This window comes from Myxocyprinus asiaticus, chromosome 26, assembly GCF_019703515.2.
Source record: "Myxocyprinus asiaticus isolate MX2 ecotype Aquarium Trade chromosome 26, UBuf_Myxa_2, whole genome shotgun sequence".
NCBI lineage: Eukaryota > Metazoa > Chordata > Actinopteri > Cypriniformes > Catostomidae > Myxocyprinus > Myxocyprinus asiaticus.
Window position 1 is genome coordinate 46,005,412 of NC_059369.1, and position 12,089 is coordinate 46,017,500.

A 12,089-nucleotide genomic window follows, 5' to 3' on the forward strand; every position below is an offset into this window, starting at 1 on the left:
CACAACCATAAGCGCTATGTTTGGAGAGGGGTCAACAAGGCCTATAGTGAAAAGAATACCATCCCCACTGTGAAGCATGGTGGTGGCTCACTGATGTTTTGGGGGTGTGTGAGCTCTGAAGGCACGGGGAATCTTGTGAAAATTGATGGCAAGATGAATGCAGCATGTTATCAGAAAATACTGGCAGACAATTTGCATTCTTCTGCATGAAAGCTGAGCATGGGACGCTCTTGGACTTTCCAGCATGACAATGACCCTAAGCACAAGGCCAAGTTGACCCTCCAGTGGTTACAGCAGAAAAAGGTGAAGGTTCTGGAGTGGCCATCACAGTCTCCTGACCTTAATATCATCGAGCCACTCTGGGGAGATCTCAAACGTGCTGTTTATGCAAGACGACCAAAGACTTTGCATGACCTGGAGGCATTTTGCCAAGACGAATGGGCAGCTATAGCACCTGCAAGAATTTGGGGCCTCATAGACAACTATTACAAAAGACTGCACGCTGTCATTGATGCTAAAGGGGGCAATACACAGTATTAAGAACTAAGGGTATGCAGACTTTTGAACAGGGGTCATTTCATTTTTTTCTTTGTTGCCATATTTTGTTTTATGATTGTGCCGTTCTGTTATAACTCACGTTTTCTTTAAAAATGGTGCATATATTTTTTTTGAATTTTTTTGGTATAGATTTAAAATCGTATTTGGACACTGGTTAACACCAAGTGCACAAGCCATGTCATCATGCACTCTTTTTAAGGTTTTTGTTTGTTTTTATAATTTGTAAATTGTATGTAATGTTTCATATAGTGTCCTCATTTGTGTACCCATGTCATTTTTGTATTTTGTGTATTTAAGAAAAAAAACAAAATCCAATCGCACTTTGCATAGTTTTGTATGGCCAATCAGCACTGTGATTGAGATGACCAATGAAAGTGTTCCTGAGGGTTTAGTCATGACTGCGGGGTGTGATTTGTGCTTAAGTGTTTTGGGGGGAAATAAATAAATCACGCAATCAAAATAACAAACTATGCATTGAAGTGAGTATTAAAAATAATGATTAATATTGTCAATGACTGTAAAATCTTCTGGAGGAGGATTTAGAATAAAAATGATTACTTACAAAAAAATACTATCGTAGTTGATTTTTCCAAAAACAGTTCCAAAAGCAACTATCGGCACAGAAAAACCGATATAGTGGTCTACCTGTATTCTAGACAATATCAAAAGATGACCCAGTCATGTCACCAGTTATCCGCCAAAAAAATGAATCTTGACAAAATCTGATCCCAAGTACAATGATGTTAATTGTAAGGAATTTAACGATTCTGCTTCAGTTTAGATTCCACGTAATGATTCAGACAGTCAGTCTCAGCTGTACACGTCTAATCACAGATCATCTCAGATGGATGTTAATACCATGTTTAGACGGGGTTGTGATATGTGTTTGTTTTGGAATCTCTTTCTACAGGTATACGACAGTTGCAGCTGATGCTTTTGAAGGTTGCTCTTCTCCTTGGCATTGAGATTCATGTTAATGTGGAATTCAAAGGCCTCATTGAGCCACCAGAAGACCAAGAGAATGAGAGTAAGATCAGTTGTTCCATCGCATGTTCCCCCTTCAGCACAAATACTGGTCATTGGAAAGATCCTGGACACATCCTGAATGGATAGCAAGTCTTGTGGAGAATGAGCTTGTATGTCATCATTGAACATGCTGTTGGTTTTTTCCAGGAATTGGGTGGAGAGCTGATGTTCACCCCAAAACGCATCCAGTTAATGAGCTGGAGTTTGATGTCATCATCGGAGCTGATGGGAGGAGAAACACACTGTCAGGTAAGATTATCACACTTTAATTATTATGCGCATCCTCTAAATCTTGGGCTCTTGAATGGACCGAAGAAACATATAGTGGTGCTTGCTAATGGATCTGAACAAACCCCTGACTCTGAAGTCGTTGGTGTGTTATTCGTCCTGCGGACATGAAGGATACTTTAAATCACGCGGTTGGTTACGGACTTAGAGTTAGTCCAATTTTCACCTGGCAGACCATAAAATGGGCAACAACAACAAAAAATAATCCCATAGACTTGTATTGAAGAATGGACCTAAACCAGACTCGGAGGTTGCCTCTTTAGATGTGGGCCAGTGAGCAACCACCCAGAACACCCTAGCAACTGCTTAGCAACCATATCACACCCTTGCAACCGCATTGCAATATGCTAAAAAGCACTCAAAACACTTTTGAGAATATTTCTGCTTTCTCTGCAGGGTTCAGGAGGAAGGAGTTCAGGGGCAAATTGGCTATTGCTATTACAGCCAACTTCATCAACCGCAACACGACTGCAGAAGCAAAGGTGGAGGAGATCAGTGGAGTCGCCTTCATCTTCAACCAGAAGTTCTTTCAGGATCTCAGAGAAGCCACAGGTGCAACAAGCGCTCTCTTTTGTTATGTCTCAGGACTTCAATGTAAGAACAGCAGAAGAACGGCTTCTCGGTTAATGGACCCTTTTCACAAACTGTGATGCGTTTCCACCTTTTTTATAATTATTTTATTATTTACATTATTTGGCATCAGTTTTTACCGATATTTCCACTTAATCATTTAACAATAAAGCTTGACACACATTTTAAGACTTTCAGTTTTAACATTTTAAAAATTAAGTGAGAGGCTTTGAATGTGAATATTACAACCAGGGCTAGTTAAATTAAGTCTTTGTAGACTGTGTGCAATAATAATTTTGGAAAGCAGTTTACCTTTAGAGATTAGTGATAAATTATTTAGTTGTTATTGTGCCTAAAAGCAGTGATACAGCAAGAATTTAAAATTGCTTATGCACATTGGTTATCGCACACTTAAACACTAAAATAATCAGTATCTTATCGGCCATTAAAAAAAACAAACAAAACAAAACAATCGGTTGATCTAGTTACTACAGCAGCGGTGAGGTTTCTAATACAGCTGCTGATGGAGTGATGGTAAATTTGTCATTGACTGTTGTAATGCAGCGCTCTCTATTTCTCTCCTCTTGTGGAAACTCATGGAAATGTAATAGTCGAGTTTCTGTTTGCTGTTTGAGCAAACTGGAACACAAAAATAATATTTGCTGTGGTTACCGCTGGGGAAGTTTACCCTGCAGTAGTTTACTTCTGTGTTCCAAACCCAGAAATGTGAAAAGTGTCCATAGAACCCTTAGAGAGTCTCTTTTGGTGTACAATTAAAGGAATAGTTCACCCCTCATGCCATTCCAAACCCAAAGGCTGTTATTTTTTCTGTATTACACACACACACACACACACACACACACACACACACGTTGGTGCAGCTATCATTATGAGGACTCTCCATAGACATAATGATTTTTATACTGTACAAATTATAGATTATATCCCCTAAACCACACACTCTCTCTCTCACACACACACACACACACACACACACACATGTTGGTGCAGCTATCATTATGAGGACTCTCCATAGACTTAATGATTTTTATACTGTACAAACTATAGATTCTATCCCCTAACCCTAACCCTACCCCTAAACCTAACCCTCACAAAAAACTTTCTGCATTTTTACATTTTCAGTAAAACATCATTTAGTATGGTTTTTTGTTTTAAGTGATTTTAATTATGGGGACACTAGAAATGTCCTCAAACCACATTTATAGCATAATACCCTTGTAATTACCAGTTTATAACCTAAAGAAAAGTCCTCGTAAACCACTTAAACCTGCCCACACACACTGCACTCACGCACACACACACACACACACACACACACACTGCACTCACGCACACACACACTGACACTCACGCGCACAGACAGACACACTCACACACAGACAGACAGACACACTCACACACAGACAGACAGACACACACTCACACACACAGACAGACAGACACACACTCACTCACTCACTCGCAGACAGACAGACACTCACTCGCGCGCAGACAGACAGACAGACAGACAGACAGACAGACAGACAGACAGACAGACAGACAGACACTCACTCGCGCACAGACAGACAGACAGACACTCACTCGCGCACAGACAGACAGACAGACACTCACTCGCGCACAGACAGACAGACAGACACTCACTCGCGCACAGACAGACAGACAGACACTCACTCGCGCACAGACAGACAGACAGACACTCACTCGCGCGCAGACAGACAGACAGACACTCAGACAGACAGACAGACACTCACTCGCGCGCAGACAGACAGACAGACACTCACTCGCGCGCAGACAGACAGACACTCACTCGCGCGCAGACAGACAGACACTCACTCGCGCGCAGACAGACAGACACTCACTCACTCGCGCGCAGACAGACAGACACTCACTCGCGCGCAGACAGACAGACACTCACTCACTCGCGCACAGACAGACAGACAGACACTCACTCGCGCGCAGACAGACAGACAGACACTCACTCGCGCGCAGACAGACAGACAGACACTCACTCGCGCACAGACAGACAGACACTCACTCGCGCGCAGACAGACAGACAGACAGACAGACACTCACTCGCGCGCAGACAGACAGACAGACAGACAGACAGACACTCACTCACTCACTCGCGCGCAGACAGACAGACAGACAGACAGACACTCACTCGCGCGCAGACAGACAGACAGACAGACACTCACTCGCGCACAGACAGACAGACACTCACTCGCGCGCAGACAGACAGACAGACAGACACTCACTCGCGCGCAGACAGACAGACAGACACTCACTCGCGCGCAGACAGACAGACAGACAGACACTCACTCGCGCACAGACAGACAGACACTCACTCGCGCGCAGACAGACAGACAGACACTCACTCGCGCGCAGACAGACAGACACTCACTCACTCGCGCGCAGACAGACAGACACTCACTCGCGCGCAGACAGACAGACACTCACTCGCGCGCAGACAGACAGACAGACTCACTCGCGCGCAGACAGACAGACTCACTCGCGCGCAGACAGACAGACAGACTCACTCGCGCGCAGACAGACAGACAGACACTCGCGCGCAGACAGACAGACAGACACTCGCGCACAGACAGACACACACTCGCGCGCAGACAGACAGACAGACACACACACACACTCACTCGCACACAGACAGACACACTCACTCACTCACTCGCAGACAGACAGACACTCACTCGCGCACAGACAGACAGACACTCACTCACTCACTCACAGACAGACAGACACTCGCTCGCGCGCAGACAGACAGACAGACACTCGCTCGCGCGCAGACAGACAGACAGACACTCGCTCGCGCGCAGACAGACAGACAGACACTCGCTCGCGCGCAGACAGACAGACACTCGCTCGAGCACAGACAGACAGACACAGACACTCGCGCACAGACAGACAGACAGACAGACAGACACTCGCTCGCGCGCAGACAGACAGACACTCGCTCGCGCGTGCGCAGACAGACAGACAGACGCGCGCGCAGACAGACGGACACTCGCGCGCGCAGACAGACGGACACTCGCGCGCGCAGACAGACAGACAGACACGCGCGCGCAGATGGACGGACACTCGCGCGCGCAGACGGAAGGACACTCGCGCGCGCAGACGGAAGGACACTCGCGCGCGCAGACGGACGGACACTCGCGCGCGCAGACAGACGGACGGACACTCGCGCGCGCAGACAGACGGACGGACACTCGCGCGCGCAGACGGACGGACACTCGCGCGCGCAGACAGACGGACGGACACTCGCGCGCGCAGACAGACGGACGGACACTCGCGCGCGCAGACAGACGGACGGACACTCGCGCGCGCAGACAGACGGGCGGACACTCGCTCGCGCGCAGACAGACAGACAGACAGACACGCGCGCGCAGACAGGCAGACACTCGCTCGCGCGCAGACAGACAGACAGACAGACACGCGCGCGCAGACGGACGGACGGACACTCGCGCGCGCAGACGGACGGACGGACACTCGCGCGCGCAGACGGACGGACGGACACTCGCGCGCGCAGACGGACGGACGGACACTCGCGCGCGCAGACGGACGGGCGGACACTCGCGCGCGCAGACAGACGGACGGACGGACGGACACTCGCGCGCGCAGAGCGGGCGGAGCGGACACCGCGCGCGCAGACAGGCGGGCGGACACTCGCGCGCGCAAGCGGGCGGAGCGGACACTCGCGCGCGCAGAGCAGACGGGCGGACACTCGCGCGCGCAAGCAGACGAGACGGACACTCGCGCGCGCAAGCAGACGGGCGAACACTCGCTCGCGCGCAGACAGGCAGACAGAGCAGACACGCGCGCGCAGGCAGGCGAGACACTCGCTCGCGCGCAGACAGAGCAGACAGACAGACACGCGCGCAAGCGGGCGGGCGGACACTCGCGCGCGCAAGCGGGCGGAGCGGACACCGCGCGCGCAAGCGGGCGGAGCGGACACTCGCGCGCGCAAGCGGACGAGCGGACACTCGCGCGCGCAAGCAGGCGGGCGGACACTCGCGCGCGCAGAGCGGACGGACGGGCGGGCGGACACTCGCGCGCGCAAGCGGGCGGAGCGGACACTCGCGCGCGCAGACAGACGGGCGGACACCGCGCGCGCAGACAAGCGGACGGACACTCGCTCGCGCAGACAGACTGACAGACACGCGCGCGCAGACAGACGGACACTCGCGCGCAGACAGACAGACGGACACTCGCTCGCGCGCAGACAGACGGACACTCGCTCGCTCGCGCGCAGACAGACAGACAGACAGACACGCGCGCGCAGACAGACGGACGGACACTCGCGCGCGCAGACGGACGGACGGACACTCGCGCGCGCAGACGGACGGACACTCGCGCGCGCAGACGGACGGACGGACACTCGCTCGCGCGCAGACGGACGGACAGACACTCGCTCGCGCGCAGACGGACGGACAGACACTCGCTCGCGCGCAGACGGACGGACAGACACTCGCTCGCGCGCAGACGGACGGACAGACACTCGCTCGCGCGCAGACGGACGGACAGACACTCGCTCGCGCGCAGACAGACGGACACTCGCGCGCGCAGACAGACAGACGGACACTCGCGCGCGCACAGACAGACAGACGGACACTCGCGCGCGCACAGACAGACAGACGGACACTCGCGCGCGCAGACAGACGGACACTCGCGCGCGCAGACAGACGGACACTCGCGCGCGCAGACAGACAGACGGACACTCGCGCGCGCAGACAGACAGACAGACGGACACTCGCGCGCGCAGACAGACAGACAGACGGACACTCGCGCGCGCAGACAGACAGACAGACGGACACTCGCGCGCGCAGACAGACAGACGGACACTCGCGCGCGCAGACAGACAGACGGACACTCGCGCGCGCAGACAGACAGACGGACACTCGCGCGCGCAGACAGACAGACGGACACTCGCGCGCGCAGACAGACAGACGGACACTCGCGCGCGCAGACAGACAGACGGACACTCGCGCGCGCAGACAGACAGACGGACACTCGCGCGCGCAGACAGACAGACGGACACTCGCGCGCAGACAGACACACGCTCAGACAGTCAGACAGGCGCGCACACAGTCAGACAGGCACACACACAGACTCACTCACAGACAGACACACGCACACACTCACAGACAGACGCACAGACACACACTCACACTGACACACTCGCACTCACAGACAGACACACACACACTCAGACACACATTCACACTCACAGACTCATGCTCAGACAGACAGACACACACGCTCAGATAGTCAGACAGGCGCACACACAGTCAGACAGGCACACACACAGACTCACTCACAGACAGACACACACTCACACTCACACACTCAGACTCACACACAGACTCCCTCACAGTCAGGCACACGCACACACAGACTCACTCACAGACAGACACACACTCACACTGACACACTTAGACTCACACACTCACACACTCAGACTCACACACAGACTCCCTCACAGACAGACACAGACTCCCTCACAGTCAGGCACACGCACACACAGACTCACTCACAGACAGACACACACACAGACTCACACACAGACACACGCACACACAGTCAGATGCACACGCCCGCGCGCGCAGTGTCAGACAGACGCGCGGCGCGCGCAGTGTCAGACAGACGCAAAACATTTTTTTAATTGACTAAAGAACAACATAATTGAACGAGCTATTCCTTTAACTACATACGAGAATCTGGTAGAGTAGGTAAAGAGTTGGAGAAACTCTTACTGAAAGTTTGTGTGACACTAGACACAGCACTTATGTGTGATGTCTCTGTGCTGACTGTGTTTTGTGCTGAATTGGCAGTCTGCTGTTTTGTGAGTTGTATAATCACTGTCACTCTCTCTATTTGGAGGCAGTGGGCACTTTATCTGCCGCTTAGATGGAGCTTAATTACATTTGTAAAAGGATGCAAACAACACTCTCTCTCTCTCTCTTTCAATATCACTCTTTTGTTCTCTTGCTGTCGATTCACAGGGATTGACCTGGAAAATATCGTCTACTACAAGGATGACACGCACTACTTTGTAATGACTGCCAAAAAGCAGAGCCTACTGGAGAAAGGCGTCATTCTGCATGTGAGTGATCAAAGACAGAGTTTTTCAGATTTTACTCTTCTCAATGAAAGTTCTGTCATTTTCTCATCCTCATGTTCCAAACCTGCTTGACTTGCTTTCTGCTGTGGAACACAAAACGAGATGTTTAGCAGAATGTTCATGCTGCTCTTTTCCATAGAGTGAAAGAATAGTGACCAGGGGCTGTTTAGCTTCTAAAACAACGAAAGAACACAACAAAATCTTCATAGATTTATCATAAGTTTCCCATACAACTTGCTATGTTCCTGGTCTATTGAAGCCATTTGATAACTCTCTGGAGTCTGGAATTGACATATTTAATCACTGATAATCTTTGCCCCCACTGTACCACTCAAATATCATTCGTGTTCACGTATATTCAAATATGGCTGTTCTTGAGATTCACTTGGCTGATCCCGAGACAGCAGGTTTGAATATGCAGAAGCAGCGAAAGAGTCATATCGACTATTATTGTGCTACTTTTGTCCTTTTTGGAGCTTAACAGCCCCTCTATGCTTTTGTTCTGTGGAAAAGAGCAGCATGAACAAATTCTTCTTTTGTGTTGCACTGAAGAAAGTCAAACAGGTTTAAAACAACATGAAGGTTAGTAATTGATTTTGATTTTAAGTGATCAGTTTCTTTAAATAGTCGTATCCGGCTCTTCTTGTCAGCCCTTTTTGTTACAGTCGGTATGGATTTTATGCTTTTAACATATTTAATTTGTAGTGTCTTTTAAAGTTTTTACTGCCTAATCCCTGAGAGTATAAGTAATCATTAATGTGAGTGGACTGTTGGTCCCCATTTATTCACAATGAGCTCTTCAGCTGTTCCCAGTACTGCCAAGTCTGCCAAGCCTCTCTCTCTGTCTCTCTCTGTCTCTTTCTCTCTGTCTGTCTGTCTCTCTCTCTCTCTCTCTCTCTCTCCCTCTCTGGCTCTCTGTGGCTCTGTCTGTCTCTGTCTCTCTCTCTCTCTGTGTCTCTGTCTCTGTGTCTCTCTTTATGTCTGTCTGTCTCTCTTTCTGTCTGTCTGTCTCTGTGTCTCTCTGGCTCTCTGTGTCTCTGTCTCTCTCTTTCTTTCTGTGTCTCTCTCTCTCTCTCTCTCTCTCTCTCTCTCTCTCTCGCTCTCTCTCTCTCTCTCTCGCTGTCTCTGTCTCTCTCTCTCTCTCGCTGTCTCTGTCTCTCTCTCTCGCTGTCTCTGTGTCTCTCTCTCTCGCTGTCTCGCTGTCTCTGTCTCTCTCTCTCTTGCTGTCTCTGTCTCTCTCTCTCTCGCTGTCTCTGTCTCTCTCTCTCTCTCGCTCTCTCTCTCTCTCTCTCGCTGTCTCTGTCTCTCTCTCTCTCTCGCTGTCTCTGTCTCTCTCTCTCTCGCTGTCTCGCTGTCTCTGTCTCTCTCTCTCGCTGTCTCTGTCTCTCTCTCTCTCGCTGTCTCTGTCTCTCTCTCTCTCGCTGTCTCTGTCTCTCTCTCTCTCGCTGTCTCTGTCTCTCTCTGTCTCTCTCGCTGTCTCTGTCTCTCTCTCGCTGTCTCTGTCTCTCTCGCTGTCTCTCTCTGTGTCTCTCCCTCTCTCTCTCTCGCTGTCTCTGTCTCTCTCTGTCTCTCTCGCTGTCTCTGTCTCTCTCTCGCTGTCTCTGTCTCTCTCGCTGTCTCTCTCTGTGTCTCTCCCTCTCTCTCTCTCGCTGTCTCTGTCTCTGTCTCTCTCGCTGTCTCTGTCTCTCTCGCTGTCACTGTCTCTCTCGCTGTCTCTGTCTCTCTCGCTGTCTCTCTCTGTGTCTCTGTCTCTCTCTCGCTGTCTCTGTCTCTCTCTGTCTCTCTCGCTGTCTCTGTCTCTCTCTCTCGCTGTCTCTGTCTCTCTCGCTGTCTCTCTCTGTGTCTCTCCCTCTCTCTCTCTCGCTGTCTCTGTCTCTGTCTCTCTCGCTGTCACTGTCTCTCTCGCTGTCTCTGTCTCTCTCGCTGTCTCTCTCTGTGTCTCTGTCTCTCTCTCTCTGTCTCTGTCTCTCTCTGTGTCTCTCCCTCTCTGTCTGTCTGTCTCTCTGGCTCTCTGTGTCTCTGTCTCTCTCTCTCTCTCGCTGTCTCTCTCTCTCTCTCGCTGTCTCTGTCTCTCTCTCTCTCTCGCTGTCTCTGTCTCTCTCTCTCTCTCGCTGTCTCTGTCTCTGTCTCTCTCGCTGTCTCTGTCTCTCTCGCTGTCTCTGTCTCTCTCGCTGTCTCTGTCTCTCTGTCTCTCTCGCTGTCTCTCTCTGTGTCTCTCCCTCTCTCTCTCTCGCTGTCTCTGTCTCTCTCGCTGTCTCTGTCTCTCTCGCTGTCTCTGTCTCTCTCGCTGTCTCCCTCTCTGTCTGTCTGTCTCTCTCTCTGTTAAGAGTCTTCTTCTGTTTGAAAGAGCTTGACTGTCAGCAGAAACACTGTTTGTTTACAGCAGGATATTCACTGAGGAAAAGACCTCTCAAAACTCTTTTCATAAGGTGTTTTTCCCCAGTGCATAAATATATACAGAGAGATAGAGAAAGGCACAAACATCATTTGAGGTATTTTTCAGAATTGTTACAAAATTACACCTTCAAGACCCCAAGAAATCAAAATCGATGTTTGTTAGCTTGTAGTCCATGTCTGTTGGCTTTTAGGCCATCTATAATTGAGTGAGTGTATTCTTAAATGTTGACAAAATAAACTTTTTGCAGATATACACATTATATTAAAATAAACTTCCAGGAAAATGGATCAGCAATATTGATGACTCAGCTAGTACACAGAACTATTTTTCCCCAATAAAATGTTCCCTATAATGAGAACGTACCCTCTTCTTAATACTAAATCAAAGTTTTATGATGTAAACCATAAACCAGGTATGCTGATTAATTAATCAAATTTATCTCAGTTAATCACATATGTAAATATTTGCTGAGAAAGCACCTCAAATAACAATTATTAAATAATTATAAATAGTTATTTAAATAATTATATATTTTATATATAATATAATTATATTTCATATATGTTAAATATATATTTAATATATATATTTAAAAAAATAATAATGCATTACATTATTGTGGCAAATGAGTAAAGCATTGATAAGAAAATACAAAAATTGGCTTTAAAATCCAATATATTTTTTATTTCCATATTCTTGAACATAAACCTAACACCGGTCCACAGCAATTCATTTTGCAATTGAATTCATCAGTCAGTCGGAGATTTATTATAAGGGCTTGTCTAAGGACACGTCAATGTACACCTGCGTCAGACGGATGCTTTTGGAGCATCTCACTTTGGTCGCATCATAAACAGTGTTTTTATGTTGCTGTGACAAGTTAAATGTAGTCTGAAACTTTAAAACACGTCTTGAGATCCCTGCGTTCGTCAAGCTGTGTTTGAACGCAAGAACGTGTTCTTGTCTTGTGCTGTCTGCTGTCGGTAACATGTTGGTGTGGTTTGTTCTCTGGATAAGCTATGTGTTGCCATTACAGCTGGAGTTTCACTTACTGCCCCCTGGAGAAAACAGGTGGTACTACAAGCTTGAGTTGCT

At 49.2% G+C, this 12,089-nt stretch overlaps 1 protein-coding gene across 2 annotated transcripts in view; it reads left to right on the forward strand.

Annotated features, from left to right (window-relative positions):
- The window catches only part of mical3a (microtubule associated monooxygenase, calponin and LIM domain containing 3a), a 128,903-nt gene that overhangs the window by 24,246 nt on the left and 92,568 nt on the right, over positions 1 to 12,089 (forward strand). For both annotated transcript variants that reach the window (XM_051656756.1, XM_051656755.1), the window contains exons 4-7: positions 1,469 to 1,585; positions 1,732 to 1,833; positions 2,269 to 2,424; positions 8,478 to 8,578. In XM_051656756.1, coding sequence (XP_051512716.1) covers positions 1,469 to 1,585; positions 1,732 to 1,833; positions 2,269 to 2,424; positions 8,478 to 8,578 — 476 coding nt within the window. The remainder of the gene's footprint in view (positions 1 to 1,468; positions 1,586 to 1,731; positions 1,834 to 2,268; positions 2,425 to 8,477; positions 8,579 to 12,089) is intronic.